Raw genomic sequence first — 20089 nt, 5'->3', positions numbered from 1 at the left:
TGGGGGGGGGGGGGGGGGGGGAGGGTAGGGAAGGGGAGGGAATGGAATAAAGAAGCAGACACCAAATTATTCCCGGACACCCACATGCACCACATATCCTTGCCCCCAATATAGTACAGTGGTTTAGAGCACAGGCCCTGGAGCTAGGGTGCCTTGAGTTCAAACCCCAATTCCACCCAATTCCTAACTGGGTGACCTTGGCCAAGTCATTTTACCTCTCTGGGCCTCAGTTACCCCATCTGTAAAATGAGGATCATAATAGTAATCTTACAGCATATGGTGGTTGTGAAAATTCAATGAATATGTATATTGCTCTGAGCACCATATAGCACGTTCTAAGTGTTAAATGTTAGCTGTAATGATTTCCTCACACTGGCAAGAGGATGGCTCAATTTTTAAAAAAGAATTCTTGTTAAAATTAAGATAAACCACCTCATTAAAAAAAAAAACTTTATCTTATAGGAAATTTTAAACACATACAAAGGTAGAGAAAATAGCATCATAATCTCCAGTGTCCCTTCACCCAGCTTCAACAATCCTTGACTCATGGCCATTCTTGTTTTGTCTATAACCCCATGTTCATTACCACCACCACCACCCCCTCTGCTGCTGGATTCTTTTGAAAGTAAATCCTAGATAGCGTGTCATTTCTGCTGTCAACACAGAACTCTTTCAAAAACAGGAACACACTGTGATCACATATAAACACTAACAAGAATTCTTTGACATCAAATAGCCAGTGTTTTTAAAGCTCCACATCCTGGAGCAGCTATCTGATCTCCATCATCTTGGAGCCTGTGGCTGTAATCAGACCTCAGCCAGCTCCTCTGTTTCCCTGCTTCCCCAACTCCAGGTGCGGGACGCTGTGGCTGTGATCCGGTACTTGGTCTGGCTGGAGAAGAACGTGCCCAAAGGCACGGTGGACGAGTTCTCGGGGGCAGAGCTCGTGGACAAGTTCCGAGGGTGAAGAGCCACGGCCATCCTTTTAGTGTTGCAGTGGGGCAGGGAGGCGGAATTTGTCCCCTTACTTAACGGGAAGGAAGATCCTCCTCATATGCGGGCTGGGTGGGGGAGGGCTCTGTAGAACAAGGAGAGACAGGTTCTTGGTTGGTCGGGGAGTTGAGCAGGGGGCGTTGGATTACATTTCCCGCCCCGCTGAAAGCAGGACAACTCGAAGGGCCACAACCCAATAGCGTCCCCTAGTGTCTGCTTCAGGCACGGTCTGGCTCTCCCTGGGGGAGGCTGTGGCTCAGACCAGGTCAGCCCCTGTACCACTTGAGAATACCAGGTAGAGAGGAGGATTCCCGAAGGCATGCTTGGCCCAAGTCAGGGCCGAATTGTAGGTTTGAGGTATAGGATGCTCTTTCAGGACTGGGGGAGTTTTCAGATACAAAGAGCTGGGTTTCTTCACTACTATCCGTAAAATGGAGGTGGAGAGGGAATAATTGGTGTCTACATTGTGTCCTCTGATCTTCCTCTATAAATGACAGGTCAAGGCTTGGGGAGATGGAACCAGGAGGTGAGGGCTGGGAGAGCCAAATGGTGTCTGGCAGAGGCAGCCGTGACCTTCATTGGATTTTATTAGATATCCTGGGCCCAGCCCAGTCCAGGGGCCGATTCATTGACCATGCCTTGCCTTGTACTTTCCAGAGAAGAACAGTTCTCCTCTGGACCCAGTTTCGAAACCATCTCTGCTAGTGGTCTGAATGCTGCCCTAGCCCACTACAGGTACTTGAGGAAAATTAATTTTCTAGGGCCCTGTTGGGGGATCCCGTTGTGTGTATAGAGGAACAGGGTGAGGGGAGGGGGATGTTCTGGGACCTGAGTCCACATTGAAGGTCTGAGTCCCTTAGCCCTGTGGGGGCTGGGAGAGGAGCTCAGTGTGGAGTAGGGAGTTGCCGTGTAATGAAAAGGCCTGAGCACTGGAGGCTAGGGGACCTGGAAGGGAAACACCATTGGATGCTTTTCCCTGGCTTCCCGTGTGTTGCTTATGTTAGCTAATGCTTAAAGCTCACAAGGTCACATGAAGAGAGGCCTGTTCACTCAGCCTGAACCAACCAAGGTGGGCCCAAGATGCAGGCTAGCCAGGTGTTTGGCCCTATAGAAAACAAACCCCTGCAGGCCTGCCTGATGAAATGTGGGGGGCCAAGCTGACCAGCTGCCTCCGCCTGGCATGGGCACAGCAGGGAGAGGTCAATGCCTTCCAAGGGAGTGCCTGATATGTCCCAGAATTCCCTCCCCTGGTGTCCCCTGGTGTCTCCCACGCTTTTGGCTGCCTTGCCCCAGCCCCTCCTACCCACTCGGGCTAGAGTGTCGGGGTGGGTGCTCCTCCGCTTTACCACCTCTTGCTCTGCAGCCCCACCCTGGAGGAACCCTCCCTTCCTGTGCTCTGCTTTTTCTCGGGGCCCTCTGCTCTCGGAGGCAGCAGGAAGTTAGAGACAAAGGGCCGAAGGGAGCATCCAGGTAGAGGCCCAACTCTTCGCCGCTGCACCACGCATCCTCGTGCAAGCCCCTTGGCCTCCATGGGCCTGCTTCTCCTTATGGAAAAGGAGACGGCTGGGCTGGGGAGTCTCTAGGGCTCTCCCAGCTCTCACATTCTGGACTTCACCCTCTCTCTCCTCCCGGGGTCCAGGGCCTGGCTCAGCCGGGTGCAAGATTAGCAGACCTGTGCTGAAGACAGCAGCAACGGAAACTGAGTTCTCTTCCAGGGCCCTTTGGGATAGAATGACTTCCCCCAGAGGGACTGGCCTGGAAGCCCAGACCCCAGAGGTCCTCCCACCAAGGGCCCCCATGTGATCCAGTGCAGGGTTAGGCTGCCCCTCTCAGCATTCTCTTCCCCTTCTCAGCCCGACCAAGGAGCTGAACCGCAAGCTGTCCTCAGATGAGATGTACCTGCTGGACTCTGGGGGGCAGTACTGGTATGTACCCCTCACCTCACCCTGGCCTAGATGTCTCTGCTCAGACCTCCTGAGCCTGCCAAGAGTCAGCCAAAGCTTTCCCTTCCTGAGCCATGGATTCTTCGTCTGAGAAAGGAGAGACCTGGAATGAGCCCCAAACATCCTTCCCATTTTCACACACAGGAGTCCCTGCACAGTGGGAAATACACAGAGGCTGAAATAGTGGCAGGACCCAGCCAGCACCTCTGTGGGAATTAGGAAAAGACTTCCTTTGCTCAAGTAAAATGTTTACTGTTTTGTGTGGGTTGTTTGTTTGCTTGTTTGTTTGTTTTTTGACAGAGTCTCACTCTGTTGCCCAGGTTTGGAGTGCAGTGGCGCAATCTTGGCTCACTGCAATGTCTGCATCCTGGGTTCAAGCGATTCTCCTGCCTCAGCCTCCCAAGTAGCTGGGACTACAGGTGTTCACCACCATATGCCTGGAGATATATATATATATATATACACACACAGAGAGAGAGAGAGAGAGAGAGAGAGATGGAAGTTTCACCATGTTGGCCAGGCTGGTCTCAAACTCCTGACCCCAGGTGATCCACTTGCCCTGCCCTCCCAAAGTGCTGTCCCAAAGTGCTGGGATTACAGACGTTAGCCACCATCCCAAGCCTCAAGTAAAATGTTTTCTAGGTCCGCGTATTATTACACAGTCTGAGCAACTATACTCAATGTCCCTGCCTGGCTACACAAACACATACACCCTACTCTCACCCACTCGTGCACACCCTGGACAACCCTGCACCACCAACATCATGCAGACTCCTCAGCCCCCTCTTCCCCATGGCACTGTTCAGGGTGGAGGTGGGGGCAGGTGAGAGAAGCAACCCTTTCGATGGGCTACCCTTGTACAGTGTACAACCTGAATGCTCAGACATGACAGTCATGCAGAATAGGCTAACCTGGCCAGGCATGGTGGCTCACACCTGTAATCCCAGCACTTTGGGAGGCTGAGGCGGGCAGATCACCTGAGGTCAGGAGCTTGAGACCAGCCTGGGCAGCATGGTGAGACCCCATCTCTACTAAAAATACAAAAATTAGCCGGGTGTGGTGGAGCATGCTTTCCAAGGGAAGCTGAGGCAGGAGAATCGCTTGAACCCGGGAGGCAGAGGTTGCAGTGAGCCGTGATCATGACACTGCACTCCAGTCTGAGCAACAGAGCAAGACTCTGTTAAAAAAAAAAAAAAAAAAAAAGGCTAACCCTATTCCTTCCAAACGTGTAACCAATCATTCACACCAGAGTTGAGCTGAGCCCAGCTGACCTGAAAGATTTTCCCTTCTCATTAAGGAAGGAAGTAGACTGTGGGAAGCATGGGATGGGGCAAAAGAAGGGCCACGCTGAACTGATGGAGGAGCGAGGAGTAGTTTCAAATGGTTTCCCAGTCTCTATCCTGTGGAAATGGCGAATGTGCTAACAACAGAGGCTCTTTGCTTGTTCTTAGCACAGCTCTCGGGGATCTAGAGTAGCAGACGCTCAGCTTAGCAGCCTTTGCTGGTCAGGAGTTTGATGCTGTGTGTACTTGAGATGGCCAGTGAGCAAAGGGGAAGTGAATTTGTGGAGGCGTTGCTGGAATGGAGTGTGTTCAGAGTAGGGTGAGGCCGGGGAAATAGTCACCTCACTTCCTCTTCTTTCCTTCTGAAGAAGAAGGCCACCACACCCTATGACCCAAGGAGGAGCCCCAGGGCCCTGGGACCATTTCGCCCCTCTCCCTCACCAAGGCGTGATCACAGGGACCATCCTGTGGCAATTGCTGCAGCTGAGGGTTGAGAGTCAGACCTTGGGGCTGAGGCTTTACCTCAATGGAACTCAGCAAATCACTGGGTCAGATCTGTGTTTGCCATGGAGAGGACTGCGTGGAAAGGCAGTGCTTCCTCTAGGCCTGGCTTCACTGAGGTTCAGAGAGGGAAACAGCTGCATGGCCTCAATGGCCTCATCTGTGAAATGGGGATAATGAGGCCTCCTCTGCCATTCTTCCTGGGGAGCAGCAAAAGTGTCCTATAAATGGTCAATAACTATCTGAATATGAGAGTGTTATGATAACATAATCTCTCTGGACTTCACTTTCCCCAGCTGTAAAAAGGGGACAATCCCCTTTCTGCCTCCCAGGAAACCTGGAAGAAGCCTTGCTTTCAGAACCAGCCAGACCCAAGGAAACCCAGATCTACAAAACAGCCAAAATGAGTGGGATGGGGGAGGAGTGTGTAGGGCAGGGAGTCACACTTGTCAGACAACTTAGTGGCTTTTAACTTGATAGCTTTGCAGAGGCCTTTCACACATAGGTGCTGAAGAGGTGATTTTGATTATGGTAGCTGTCTTCTTCCTTTGGCCGTCCACACATCCCATCCCAGCCCTGCCACTTATGGAAAGCACACAGAAAGCACATGGCCCCAGTCACTAGCCCCAGGCATTTGGCAGAGCAGGACGTGTTGGTTTTCTTTCTCCACAGGGACGGGACCACAGACATCACCAGAACAGTCCACTGGGGCACCCCCTCTGCCTTCCAGAAGGTAAGCATGGGCCCAGATTTCCCCTCTCCACCCTCCCTCAAGAGGACACCCAAGCAATCAAGATCCCTTCCATTTCAGAGGCTAAAACTGAGGCACAGAGAGGTTATGTAGTTTGCCCAAGGTCATACATGATGCCAGAAAACCCAGTGCTCCCTGCTGCTTCCCTGGGGATATTTCAGACAACTGACAAGGCCTCAGCCCAAGCTGAGCCTCATCCTATTCTGGTAAATCAGTACACAAATATTTTTTTGTTGCTGCCTGTGTGCCTGGCCCTATACTCAGCAGAAAGAAGAAAGAAAGGCATCCCAAGTGGAGGAAAACGGCACAAGTGAAGCCTCCACAGTGGAAAGGAGCCAGAGGTGTTCAGGCTGGCCAGCTGGGGCAGAGGCGAAGGCATTGTCTCTGTACACCAGAGGGCTCTGGGGGTGGAGCAACGAGCTGCCGTCATGCTGCACGCAGCAGGCCAACTATGGGGCAGGCATTGTGCTGGAAACACAGAGAGAGGAACAAAATGCTGTGCAGGCCTCCAGGAGCTCACAGTTTAGTGGCAGAATCTGCTGCCTCTGGCTGTCCTGCACAAAGTGACAAGCCTATGCACGTGTGTGGTGGTGGAGATTGACCACATCGCCTCTGGAAGTGACCAGAAGAGGCCACTGTCAGCCCACCTCCCTCCCCTGACAGAGGAAGGCTAAGCTGCCAAGTCAGCAAACCTCAACCCTCATGAAAGGCCTTAAGAAAACTCAGCAGCCATCACAACCACAGGAATGAGAGCGCTAACCTTCCATGAAGCATGCGCACTGTTGGCAGCACCTTCCGTACATTAGTCTGCCCGCCTCTCCCAACAACCTTAGGAGCTAGGTCCTGTTATCTTCCCATCGCAGATAAGGAAACTGAGGCACACAGCAGTTAAAGTCACCTGCCCAAGGTCTCAGAGTGAGTGACTGAGTCAGGATTCAGCCCAGGGAGTCACAGCCTCGGCTCACCGTCACCAAGTGTCTCCTGTAGATATTGTAATGACCCTCATAAACCAGCCATAGAGAAGCACGTGATGGAGCCCCAGCTTTGAGAAGGCTCTCTTCAGTCTCTGCTGGCCATCTTCCAGAACCCGGGCAGCCACAGATGACGATGCAACTCCTCCCACCCTGCCCACACACACCCAGGCCTGGGCCCTGCACCATGTATCCATAGGCCAAGCAACTGGAAACTCCCCTGGCTCCTCCTCCCGTCCTCCACATCACCTCTTCCTCTCCCCATCAGGAGGCGTACACCCGTGTGCTGATAGGAAATATTGACTTGTCCAGGCTCATCTTTCCTGCTGCTACATCAGGTGGGTTTCAGAAACCAGGATGGACACAGCCTCAAGCCCTGATTTCAGAGGACCAGGACTCAGACCATCACCCTGGGAGGCTGGTGGGGCAAGGATTTTGTCATCATCCCATCCCTTATGTAGACGAGAAAATCCAGCCTAGAGAGAGAAAGTGACTTGCCCAACGTCACACAGAAGGTTAGCGGGAGACCCAAGCCTTGAACTCAAGTTTCTTAATCTAACACTGTTGCTCAGAGGTGGGAGACATCAGTGGGCCACAGCAGTTATAGGAGGATTCTTAGAGGAATTAGGTGTCAAAGTGCAAAGCCCTGACAGATGGAGAGAAATTATAGTAGAGGCATCAATCCAGGTAATGGATACAATGTACAGTAAGCTGGAGATAGTGATGGGCTGGTCTGGCAAGGGAACCACTAACTCCATCCATCAGCCCTTCTCCATCCCAACCCAACATCATTGCATCAGTGCATGCTTAGTGGCCTCTTAGGGCCTCTTCTTGGGCACCACTCTGATAGTGGAGCAGGAAGGGGCAAGATGGACAGTCTTCGGTAAAGCCATCTGACTGGGGTCAATCTCTCTTCCCTTCCAGGGCGAATGGTGGAGGCCTTTGCCCGCAGAGCCTTATGGGATGCTGGGCTCAATTATGGTCACGGGACAGGCCACGGCATTGGCAACTTCCTGTGTGTGCATGAGTGTAGGTGTCTCCTCAGCACTCCCCAGCCCCCCCACCCCCCCACTTTTTTAAAACTCTCTATGAAGGTAGAGCATTTCACAGGTATGGAAATGACAAAGACCCACAAAGATGCCATATCTAACCAAGATTACCGAGCTCCACAGGGTAAGTGAGGAATGCCAGCAGCAGACCAGTCCTGCTGGCTGCTTGGCATTCAAGAGGGCACCAGAAAGAGAGTCAAAGTCTAGTGGCTAACTTGTATAGACCCCAGAGAAATAAAGGCCAAAGCCAGCTGCATGTGGTGACTCACACCCATAGTCCCACTGCTTTGGGAGGCCAAGGTGGGAGGATCACTTGAGGCCAGGAGTTTGAGATCAGCCTGGGAAACACAGCAAGACCCTGTCTCTACAAAAGAAATGTTTTAAGTATCCAGGTGTGGTGACATGTGCCTGTAGTCCCGGCTACTCGGGAGGCTGAGGTGGGAGGATCCCAGGAGGTCAAGGCTGCAGTGAGCCATGATGGCGCCACTGCACTCCAGCCTGGGCAACACAGCAAGACCCCCTCAATACCTAAATAGATAATAAAAGCCAGAGCCAATCTGGTGTGTGCCAGGCCCAGGCAGACAATGATGTAATGGACCTGTGCTCGTAGAGATGCTCTGGGATCCTCACTTACCTGCTCTTCCTTGGAAGCTGCTCACTTCCAAGCTGGTGAGTATAGGATAACAGATACCATCTTTATGTCTTCCTTTCTAGGGCCAGTGGGATTCCAGTCCAACAACATCGCCATGGCCAAGGGCATGTTCACTTCCATTGGTATGGCCCTCAGGCCCCTCTACCTCACCACCCCATCCCAGAGCAGGGCTAGCCCAGAACTGCAGTCTAGGGTGTACCAGCCTTCAGAGGAGACTCACCTCCCCATTCCCACCCCTACACCCAGCCCCAAATGGCTTGTCCCACCCTAACCCCAGCTCCCCTCAGCCCAGACCCTCTTTTTGCCCTTGGGAGTTGGTTCCCAGCTGTATATTCAGACGAGATCAGGCGCGTTCAGGGTGGTATGGCCATAGACCCAGCGGTATACCCAGACTCTGGAGTTGCCAAATGCTGGAGTAACAGGACAGTGGCATCCAGAGAGATGGGAGTACCTTCAGGACCCAAGTGGGTTTTTAGGTCTTCCCTGCTGGGCTACAGGGAAGAGAGGATGAGTCACAGATGCCCCTGTGGGGGATCTGAGGCCTGACAGGGATGAGTTGCCTCCGCTTAGCCAAGCATCTAACCAGTTGTGGGGCTGCCAGAATCAACAGCCAGGGAACAGCCAGGGGACAGCCAGGCAGCCAGTCCCTCCAGCCACTCATCAGTAGGTACAGGAAGCCTGGGCTTGGACCCTCTCCCGGCTTAATGCCACCAGCATCTCTGTGTCTCCCAGAACCTGGTTACTATAAGGATGGAGAATTTGGGATCCGTCTCGAAGACGTGGCTCTCGTGGTAGAAGCAAAGACCAAGGTAAACTGCCACCAGGATGGGCTGGAGGTGTGGGCAGCATGTCAGTGACTTTGGGCTGCATGGGAGGAAAGGGGGAAGGAAGATCAAAGGAGAAGGACATTTAGTGTGCAGGCATGAATTTATTTGGAGTCTTCCTTAGGAATTCCATAAGTCAGACTTTTCAAACTCGCTTGCACATTTGAATCATCCAGAGAGCGTTCTCGTGTTTTAAATGCCCATGCCCAGGCCCCACTCCAGACCAAGTGAATCATTATTCCTGCCCTATATCATTGGTTCTCAATGCACATAATAATCGCCAGGGGAACTTGTTAGAAATAAAGATTCTGTATAATAGCAGCCAACAAGATAAAATACCTAGATGTAAACTTTAAAAGGCTTACATGGAGAAACTCTCTATTAAGGGACATAAAAAAGATTTAAGTAAATGGTGCTCTCTGGAGAGAAGCCTCAATATTATGAAGATATCATTTATCTCTAAATTAATCTATAAATTCAACACAACCTCAATTCCAATGCTAACTGGATACTTTTGTAACTTCACAAAATGTTAGTGAAGTTTATTTGTAAAAATAAACATGCGAAGATAGCTAGGAAAATTCTGAAAAAGAAGAGCAGGGCCAGGTGCAGTGTCTCATGCCTATAATCCCAGCACTCTGGGAGGCCAAGGCAGGAGGATCGCTTGAGCTCAGGAGTTTGAGACCAGCCTGGGCAACATGGCAAGACCCCATCTCTACAAAAAATACAAAAAAAAAAAAAAAAAGAAAAAATTAGCTGGGTGTGGTGTCATGTACCCGTAGACCCAGCTACTCAGGAGGCTGAGGTGGGAGGATCATCTGAGCCTAGGGAGGTTGAAGCTGCAGTGAGCCGTGATTACACCACTGCACTCTAGCCTCGGTGACAGAGCAAAACCCCATCTAAAAAAAAGCAGTAAGAAAAGCCAGCCCTCTCAAATTTGAACACAAACTACCATAACTAAAATAGTATAACGCTGGAGATGAAATAGACAGCTGTAACAATGAAACAGAACAATTAGTCCAGAAATAAACCCTCTTATTCCCATAAACAACATGGGAATTTAGTTTATAAGAAAGCTGATTTTGCAAAACAGTAAGAAAAAAATGATTATTCAGCAAATGGACAGGGGGAACAAATGGCTAATCATTTGGGGGGATTAAACTGAATAACCTCCAAAATAAAATTGCAGATGGACCAAAGTTTTAAGGTGAGCAATGAGACCACAAAAGATGTAGAAGAAAACCTATATCAATTCATTTATAATCTCAGGGTGGAAGAGTCTTTCTGTGCAAGACTCAGAAACCATGAAGGAAAGATTAATAACTCTGAACTAAATAGGAAATAAGAAATAATGTTTATAGGAACAACTGCCATAAACAAAGCCAAGAGATGTGTGACAAATATCTCTTGGCTTCTGTTTATGGCATTGTGAGAGGCTGAATTTTCTATTTTACCCATGAGCTTCTTACAAATCCGTAAGACAAAATGGCAAAACAGGAAAAAATAGGGCAAAGGATATGAAAAAGGCAATTCACTATAATTAACACCAAAGATGGTCCACATACATGTGGAAAGTGCTCAAGTTCATTTCTTAAAGAAATACAAGGCTGGGCACAGTGGCTCACACCTGTAATCCCAACACTTTTGGAAGGCCTGAGGGCATGGTGGATCACCTGAGGTCAGGAGTTATCCAGCCGAGCCTGACCCAACATGGAGAAACCCCATCTCTACTAAAAATACAAGAATGGAGCTGGGTGCGGTGGTGCATGCCTGTAGTCCCCAAGCTACTCGGGGGGGCTGAAGCAGGAGAATTCACTTGAACCTCAGGAGGTGGAGTTGTGGTGAGCCAAGATCATGCCATTGTACTCCAGCCTGGGCAACAAGAGCAAAACTCTGTCTCAACAAACAAACAAAAAAATACAAATCAGACAGGGCCAGGCACCTGCAATCCCAACACTTTGGGAGGCAGAAGTGAGTAATTACTTGAGGTCAGGTAGTTTCAAGACAGCCTGGCCAACATGGTAATGAACCCCATTTCTACAAAAAATACAAAATTAGCCAGGCATGGTAGTGCGTGCCTGTAATCTCAGCTACTCGGTGCAGGCTGAGACAGAGAATCGCTTGAACCCGGGAGGGTGTAGTTCAGGAGCCAGATCGCACCCACCTGCCTCCAGCCTGGGTGGCAGAGCGAGAACTCTTCTCTAAAAAAAGAAGAAGAAAAAGAAAAAAAAGAAAGAAAGAAAAGAGAAGGGGGAAAAAAGTATCTTTCTGGCTCAGTTTCCTTCCTGTGAACATCTCTAGCACACACTAGCATATGTATCTATCTATGTATATATTGTTCTGCATCTTCCTTTTCCTGCCTGGCTGCCCCTTACTGTAATAGTAAACCTAGAAGAGGCTCTACAATAGAGCCAGGGAGACCTACCTCAATTCTTTTAAGGGTTGTGAAGAGCCTAAGTATGTGGCTGTCCCACTGGTTTATTTAACCAGCTTGGGGATATTGAGGCTGTTCCAAAATTGTTTACTTATATTTAACATCAATGCTACAAATCAACATCAACTGTATATAACTTCTGGTGAGCTTTTGGGAATATATCCAGAAGGTACATAATCTGGCGTCAGGATTTCAGAGACAAAAAGTACAAGCATTTTTACACAGGTAATTGACAGTATTTGTCAAACTGCCCTCCAGAAAGGTTGCATCGATTATACTTTTCCCCAACAGTGTGTGAGAGTTGCCCATTTCTCTTCACATACTCACTAGCACTGAGAATCACCAAGTCCCGAATTTTTGCCATCTGATAGGTGAAACATGGTATGCTATTGGTTGTTTTGATTTGTATTCCTTTTTCTTTTCTTTTTTTTTTTTTTTTATGGAGTCCTCCCTCTCCCTAGGCTGGGAGTGCAGTGGCGAGATCTTGGCTCACCGCAACCTCAACCGCCTCCCGGGTTCAAGTGATTCCTCTTGCCTCAATCTCTTGCCTCAGCCCTCTCGAGAGCTGGGATTACAGGCGTGCACCACCACGAACCGGCTAAATTTTGTATTTTTATTAAAACTGGGCGTTTCACCATGTTGGCCAGGCTGGTCCTTAAACTCTCCGACCTCAAGTGATTCCACGCAGCCTCGGCTCCCCAAAGTGTTCGAATTCAACAGGTGCGTCGAGCCACCACGCCCGGCCTTATAGTTTCTTTAAGGATTGGACTCTGACGCATCTTTCACATGTATAGTGGACCATTTGGTGTTAATTTCTTATGAATTGACTTTTCAACAGTTTTTTCCCCCCCATCCCCATGTTCCTTTGGCCCTATTTTTCCTGTTTTCGCCTGTTTTTGTCTTATGGATTTGTAAAAGAGCTCATGGTGAATTAAAGAAAAATTTCACCGCTGTCTCTGTGGATATGGTGCTATATTTGTCACACATCTCTTGGCTTTGGTTTATGGTCAATTGTTTCCATAATATCATTGTTTCCATTTGTTTATTCTAGTTTGAGTCCATGGGGAGGCAAGGAGTTATTAATCTTTTCCTCCGTGCTTCTGGTCTTGCACAGAAAGACTCTTTTCCACCCACCCTGAGATTATAAATGAATTGATACAGGTTCTCCTCTACATCTTTTGTGGTCTCAGCCTCCCAAATAGGTGGGACTACAGGCACCCACCACCATGCCCTACTAATTTTTGTATTTTTAGTAGAGACAGGGTTTCACCATGTTGGTCATGCTGATCTTGAACTCCTGACCTCAAATGATCCACCCACCTCGGCCTCCCAAAGTGCTGGGATTACAGGTGTGAGCCATCCATCGCACCCGATCTCTTTTATTTTCAGAGACAGGGTCTCACTCTGTTGCCCAGGCTGGAGTGCAGTGGCACGATCACAGCTCACTGCAGCCTCGACCTCCTGGGCTCAGGTGATCCTCCCACCCTTCCACCTCAGCCTCCCAAATAAGTAGGACTATAGATGGACACCACCATGCTCAGCAAATTTTTGTATTTTTTTGTAGAAACTGGTGTATTAGTCTGTTCTCACACTGCTATAAAGATACTACCCAAGACTGGGTAATTTTTAAAGGAAAGAGGTTTAATTGACTCACAGTTCCACATGGCTGGGGAGGCCTCAAGAAACTTACAATCATGGCAAAAGGCGAAAGGGAAGCAAGGATCTTGATATGGTGGCAGGAAAGAGAGAACTAGCAAGAGCAGGGAAAACTGTCTTATAAAACCATCAGATCAGCCGGGCATGGTGGGTCATGCCTGTAATCCCAGCACTTTGGGAAGCTGAGGTGAGTGGTTCACTTAAGCTTAGGAGTTCAAGACCAGTCTGGCCAACATGGTGAAACTGCATCTCTACAAAAAGTACAAAAATTATCTGGGTGTGGTGGTGCCCATCAATAATCCCAGCTACTTGGGAGGCTGAGGTAGAAGGATCACCTGAGCCCAGGAAGTAGAGGCTGCAGGGGGCTGTGATCGCGTCACTGCACTGCAGCCTAGGTAACAGAGGGAGAGCCTATCTCAAAAAAATAAAATAAAATAATTGAAATTTAGATTTCTGGGCCCTGCCCTAAGGATTCTGCCTCCAGTAGGTTTGGGAGGTGGGCCCTGAAATCTGCATATTTATCATGCTCCCTAAGTGCTGTTGATGTACATACTTTGAAAAACACAAACCTAAGTCTAAATTTCCAGAATCAGGAGGGAAGCACCAAAGGTGGAGCACTAAGTGGCAGACAAGGGGGCTGGCGAAGAGAAGGGACTCTAGAAGGCTCAGATCTACCCAGAGTGTCCAGGGTTGATGAAGCCCAGCTCCCTGTGTCCTCTGGGTGGAGTGCTCCCTCCTTCCCTTCAGCCCAGCTCCTCCTCCTCCCTCACTGTCCTGCTTACTTGCCTTCTCTTGTGGGCTCTCAGTACCCAGGGAGCTACCTGACCTTTGAAGTGGTATCATTTGTGCCCTATGACCGGAACCTCATTGATGTCAGCCTGCTGTCTCCCGAGCATGTGAGTGCCCCTCAGCATTGCCTTCTCCCTGACCCTGGGCCTTTCCTGCCTCTGCTACCTGCCACCACATCCTCTGTCCCTTCACCTCCCCCAGGAGGGTCCACACTGGTGGCACCTGCAGACACACACTAGGGCATTCCTCCCCAGCTCATCAGAGACCCCAGAGCTTCTAGAACTTTCCAGTCAGACCAGCGTGCCCAACCCCAGGTAGTGAATAACTGGAGGGGTCTGAGATTGGGCCTCTGAGCTCAGCCACTACAAGGCCTGGAACTATAAGTGATCCCTTCCATTCTTTCGCCTCAGTCTCCTATTTTGTAAGCTGAGGATAAGAATGCCTGCCCAGCTTACTCCCATTACCGGGCCTGAAATCTACCCACCCCACCGCCCATGAACATCACCATGACATGAAACAGCCACCGAGGGGAACAGCTTCTGGAAAGCCCCAGAGAATTCCTGAGTCCTGATGATGGTGGGGGACCTGTGGCAATCTGGACCATGGTGACAGCTGGAGTACCACAGCAGGGGATTGGGTGTCACCAAGACTTCACCTCTTGGCAGCTTGGCTTGGAGAGGCTCTCACCCCTTCTATCTTTCGCAGCTCCAGTACCTGAATCGCTACTACCAGACCATCCGGGAGAAGGTGGGTCCAGAGCTGCAGAGGCGCCAGCTGCTGGAGGAGTTCAAGTGGCTTCAACAGCACACAGAGCCCCTGGCCGCCAGGGCCCCGGACACTGCCTCCTGGGCCTCTATGTTAGTGGTCTCCACTCTTGCCATCCTCATCTGGAGTGTCTAGAGGCTCCAGACTACCCTGGTAACCCTCCATCTAGATGGGGGGGCTCCCTTGCTTAGATCCCCTCACCCTGCACCGAACATACCCCAAGGGTCCCTGCTGGCCCATCACCTGGAAACCTTTGCATTCATCCTCCTTCTCCAAGACCAGGCCTCAGGAACACAAGGCTTCTTGGCCCCAGACGACACCTCCCTGCACCCCGGGGTTGTATACTGCACCCTGGGCTCCTAACCCCAGGCCCCGAGATAGGAGAGCCAGCTAGTCTCTTCTCTCCTGTGATCTCAGTAGGCCTAACCTATAACCTAGCACAGATTGCTACAGCTGCTCCCCTCCCGCCAAACAAAACCCCAAGAGAGCAATGCCCCTACCACCCCAGGGTGCCATGGTCCCAGGAGAGTCCAAACCTATCACCACCTGTTGGGTATAGCCAGAGCTTTTCCCACCCAGTCAGGGCATGAAACAGCAACCCCCCACATGTGAACCCATCATTCCTAAACCCTGGGTGGGCTCTATGCCAAGTAATGGCAGAGGGAGTTAAGCCACAGGAATTTGGCTGTGGAGTAGGAGGGTATGTGGCGAGGCACTCTGAAATATGACCCTACCAGAGATTGGAAAACAAACTCGGGCAGCCAGAACGCGTCACTATTCTAGACTTCCCTGGCATTCAAGGAGCCCTTTGAACTTTCCAAAGTGTAGCCACAGCTACAATGCTATTAAATCCTCCCACATTCTTGGATGCCCCTTCACCTTGTGTGGACAGTATCTGGTTTCTCCATTTTACAGACAGGAAAACTGAGCTTCAGACAGGGGATGGGTTTTGCCCAAGGACACATGAATTTGGTTGAGAGCTGATGGGGCCGGATGAACCAGCACTCCAGCTCTTTCACCCTTCAGCGCCATGCAGAGTCCCTGAGCCCACCTCCCAGCCCTCTACTCATTCTCTGAACCCACTGTGGTGAGAAGAATTTGCTCCGGCCAAATTGGCCGTTAGCCACCTGGGTCCACATCCTGCTAAGACGTTTAAAACAGTCTAACAAAGACACTTGCCTCTGGGTTTTGCATTGTGTCTGCTATGTTGCCAGAGACTGCTGTCACCTGTGGCTTTTGTGGTGGGGGAGGAAGAAGAGAGGGTGCGGTGGGGGTGGGACATGAGGCTCCTAGAAGCTCAGTGGGGGAGCACATGGGCTCGAGAGTGTGTGGGGGGCATGCATGTGAGTATGTGTGCGCATGTGCACAGATGCACGTGCACACCACGCCCAATTAGCCAACCTCCAGCCTGTGCTAAAAAGGTATTGTAACCTTGTGGAGGGGACAGAAAGGAGCCCTACACTGGTGAACTTGTCAAATGTAGTCCAGAAAAGTTGGGGCTAGCACCTTTGCCAAGCAGCGCACAGTTGGTGGAAGGAAAGAACCAAGGTTCTGGGTGCAGGGTGCCAGTCAAAGGCACCAGGCAGAAAAGTCTCCTGGCCTGGAACCATCAGGCCTAGTCTGCTGAGTGTGAGGGTGACCTGTGATGGTTACCATCACCAATGCTTGCATCCTGAGGCCCCAGCCCTGACCAAGCCTTACTGAGTACCCAAAGATGGGCCTTTGTTTGCTAAGTCATTTGCTCCCTCACCTGCTAACCCCACACAGACAGGTACTACTAATAGAATGAAAGTTATCATCACCCTCATCATCATCACCATCATCATCATCATGGCTACCATTTACTGAGTGTTTATGTGCCACCATGCAAGAAGCTTTACATGCATCTTCTCATTTAATCCTCACAACCTCTGAGAAGGCCCTTTACTTATTCCCATTTTACAAGTGAGGGAACTCAGTGAGGCCCATAGAGAGTGGCTCAAAGTCACTTTTTTCATTAGGTAAATGAAAAAAGCCAGATTTAAACCAGTCAGAGGACTCTAGAATCCACTCTCAAGAAAGGGCGAGTCCTGGCCAGGTGTGGTGGCTCACTCCTGTAATCACAGCACTTTGGGAAGCTGAGATGGGAGGATCACATGAGGCCAGGACTTCGAGAGCAGCCTGGGCAACATGGCGAAACCCCGTCTCTACTAAAAATACAAAAATTAGCTGGGCATGGTGGCACACACCTATAGTCCGAGGTGCTTGGGAGGCTGATGCAGGAGAATCGTTTGAACCCAGGTGGTGGAGGTTGCAGTGAACTGAGATCGTGCCTCTGCACTCCAGCCTGCGCAACAGAGCAAGACTCCGTCTCAAATAATAATAATAATAATAATAATAATAATAATAATAATAACATAAAGGGCGAGTGGTATGGCTTTCATCATTTTACTGATGAGAGAACTGAGGCTCAAGCAGGATCACACCGCTGGTGAGAAGCAGATCCACACCATAATGCCTCCCCAGACCCTGCCCCAGACCTTTCCCTTTGTACACTGACACTTGCTCCTGGGGTTCTGGCAGGTTATGGGTGGCAAGACCAGGCACCTGACCAACACCCTCACACAGGTCTTTTGGCCCGAGGCAGCTCATGTGCTTTTTTCCTCAGTGCGAGACCCAGGACTCCACCTCATCTCTGATTCCCCTTAACTGCCCCTTCCAGCTTACCATTCTGGGAGGAAGAACCCAGCCCTGGAACGTGGCTGGAACGAGGGCTCACAGTCACCCCAGCTCCTCCCTCCCCTGGGACCCAGATGGCCAGCCTTGACCATTCCTGCTTTAAGGGGTTAACTCTAGGTCAGGCAGGAAAACATTTAGGGCACATACACCAGGGCTGATACACAGGGACTCTTGTGACATCGTTAGGAATGAAAGATCATTAGGAACTGTCCCCTTGGGCTCTAGTACTTTGTTTTAATGTTGGAGGATGGGGCTTAGCAAACCGCTCCTCGCCTGCTGATTGCCTGGGGAGTGGGCCATGTGGAAAAGCCCCTTTTCCTAGGAGTTAAGATTCTGGAGTTCCAGTCCCACTTGTGCCAGCTGTGTGGCCTTGGGCAAGTCACTTCTCTCTGGTCTTCAGTTATCCCTTCTGGAATCTCCCATACTGCCTTCTTGGTGAAGTTATAGTGAGAGGCTCATGAGACCCGGATGTGGCAGCATTCTAAACCAGGAAGCCACACAGACAAGAAATGATATTGCTGTTATTTGCCCAGCACGAGTTCAACTCAGCTTCAACTTTGCAGGTATGTAAGAAAAAAGTCTGGGATCCAAGTTTTATATATAAATAGTTGAAACTAGAAAGGCTCTGGAGCAAACATCTAGTTTATGTCTCTCCAACTATGCTCCCAGGAGCCTGAGATGCCTCAGAAACACCACAGGGGCTGTCGAGGAAAACAGAGCTGCTGCATGAAGTAGCCCTGATGGGCTTCCCATAAAATTGTACTTGAAGTAGTTGCAGGGCCAGCTTCATGGGTGTAGGACCTGTGCATTCCCTCAAGACTTTGTGCTTAGAAGGGCCCCATGCTTGGTTTAATGCTCGCCTGTCAGTGTCTCAAAATTCTCGATAATTTTAAGCAAGGGGCACCAGGCATTTTCATTTTGTACAAGGCCCCCAAAATTCCGGAGCCAATCCTGAATAGGAGCTCCATGACCAAACACACACACACACAACCCTGGTGCAGTCCTTTCAGTGTACAGATGGGGAAACTTCAACAGCAACCCAGGAAGAGGAAGGGACTTGCCCAAGGTCACACAGTCCGTTGGGGCCAGAGCAAGGACTAAATCGCAGCATACTGACTCAGCTCTTCAATGGCTCCACTCTTGCTTTCAGTGTGTGCTTCTGTCACTCCCTTACTGCCTCTAATGACCCACTGAGACCCAAGGAGACCTGTTGGAGGTCACACAGCTGTGACAACAATAGTGATGGCAGTGTTGAGCTACGTTCCTTCAAGCTTCAAATCCGAATAGAAAAGTGCATAGGTAAGATGATAGGTAGATACGTACATACACAAACCATCCTTTTTTTTTTTTTTTTTTTTTTTTTTTTTTTTTTTTTTTTTTTTTAGAGAGAGAGGGTCTTGCTCTGTCACCCAGGCTGGAGTGCAATGGTGCCATCATAGCTCACTGTAACCTTGAACTCCTGGGCTCAAGCGCTCCTCCCACCTCAGTCTCCTGAGTAGCTAGGACTACAGGCATGCACCACCATGCCCGATTAATTTTTTTTTTTTTTAATTTTTATTTTGTAGAGATGGTGTCTCTCTATGTTGCCTAGGCTGGTCTCAAATTTCTGGCCTCAAGCGATCCTCCCACCTTGGCCTCCCAAATTGCTGGGATTACAGGTGTGAATCACTTAACAGTTCATTTTTTAAAATAACTAAGTCAACCTTTGCTCGTTTGCCAGTCAGCTGATTCCAGCTGTGTGTGAGTTGGGACCTCAGAAGGGGCTGGGCTGGCTACTCTTCAGCCAGCTAAACCACGTCAGCAGTGAATTTTACNAAAAAAAAAAGTATATATATATATATAGAGAGAGAGGGTCTTGCTCTGTCACCCAGGCTGGAGTGCAATGGTGCCATCATAGCTCACTGTAACCTTGAACTCCTGGGCTCAAGCGCTCCTCCCACCTCAGTCTCCTGAGTAGCTAGGACTACAGGCATGCACCACCATGCCCGATTAATTTTTTTTTTTTTTAATTTTTATTTTGTAGAGATGGTGTCTCTCTATGTTGCCTAGGCTGGTCTCAAATTTCTGGCCTCAAGCGATCCTCCCACCTTGGCCTCCCAAATTGCTGGGATTACAGGTGTGAATCACTTAACAGTTCATTTTTTAAAATAACTAAGTCAACCTTTGCTCGTTTGCCAGTCAGCTGATTCCAGCTGTGTGTGAGTTGGGACCTCAGAAGGGGCTGGGCTGGCTACTCTTCAGCCAGCTAAACCACGTCAGCAGTGAATTTTACCAATTCACTGGGTGCTTCCTCAAATCAGTGGTTGGGCACTCTTGGCACCAAAAAAAAAAAAAAAAAAAGAAATGTGAAAGATTCAGTAGCAACCGTTTCCTCCTTGTCCGTTTCTGCCCCTCATGGCTCGTCACAGCCAGGACGGGGAGGTGCTCCCCAAACCCCTACCCAGCTAGCCTTTGCCCAGAGGCCAGCCCATCTCTTCACTTCCTTGTTTCTTTGTGAAACAGGAACTGAGCAAGCAGCTTAAGTCGGGTAGGATAGGTGGTTGAGAAAGCCCCAGTGGTCCGTGGCAAGGCCACGAAGCTGAAAAGCTGGTTTCTCTCCCAGCAGGTTCCAGGCAGCTTCAGGTCCTCTTGTTTGTCACACCTCTTTTGTTCTAGAACAACTTGGGCTGAGGGATGTGCCCTTGACAAGGTGGAGACATAGGATATGGGCCACAGGGTCATTTGGCAGAGATTCGGATGCGGACCACAAGAGACATAGAA

At 49.9% G+C, this 20089-nt stretch overlaps 1 protein-coding gene across 1 annotated transcript in view; it reads left to right on the top strand.

Annotated features, from left to right (window-relative positions):
• Window positions 1-15796, top strand: part of XPNPEP2 (X-prolyl aminopeptidase 2) — a 30850-nt gene extending 15054 nt beyond the window's left edge. The window contains exons 12-21 of the mRNA XM_017853116.1: window positions 854-963; window positions 1651-1728; window positions 2847-2918; window positions 5393-5453; window positions 6711-6780; window positions 7367-7471; window positions 8206-8265; window positions 8876-8952; window positions 13864-13953; window positions 14552-15796. Of these exons, the coding sequence (XP_017708605.1) occupies window positions 854-963; window positions 1651-1728; window positions 2847-2918; window positions 5393-5453; window positions 6711-6780; window positions 7367-7471; window positions 8206-8265; window positions 8876-8952; window positions 13864-13953; window positions 14552-14746 (918 nt within the window). The 3' untranslated portion in view covers window positions 14747-15796. The remainder of the gene's footprint in view (window positions 1-853; window positions 964-1650; window positions 1729-2846; window positions 2919-5392; window positions 5454-6710; window positions 6781-7366; window positions 7472-8205; window positions 8266-8875; window positions 8953-13863; window positions 13954-14551) is intronic.
• The last annotated feature ends 4293 nt before the right edge of the window (window positions 15797-20089 follow it).

The sequence above is a fragment of the Rhinopithecus bieti genome, unplaced genomic scaffold, assembly GCF_001698545.2.
Source record: "Rhinopithecus bieti isolate Rb0 unplaced genomic scaffold, ASM169854v2 scaffold_36909, whole genome shotgun sequence".
NCBI classification, from domain to species: Eukaryota; Metazoa; Chordata; class Mammalia; order Primates; family Cercopithecidae; genus Rhinopithecus; species Rhinopithecus bieti.
The sequence above is the reverse complement of the archived record's forward strand: the minus strand, read 5'-3'. Positions and strand labels throughout refer to the sequence as shown.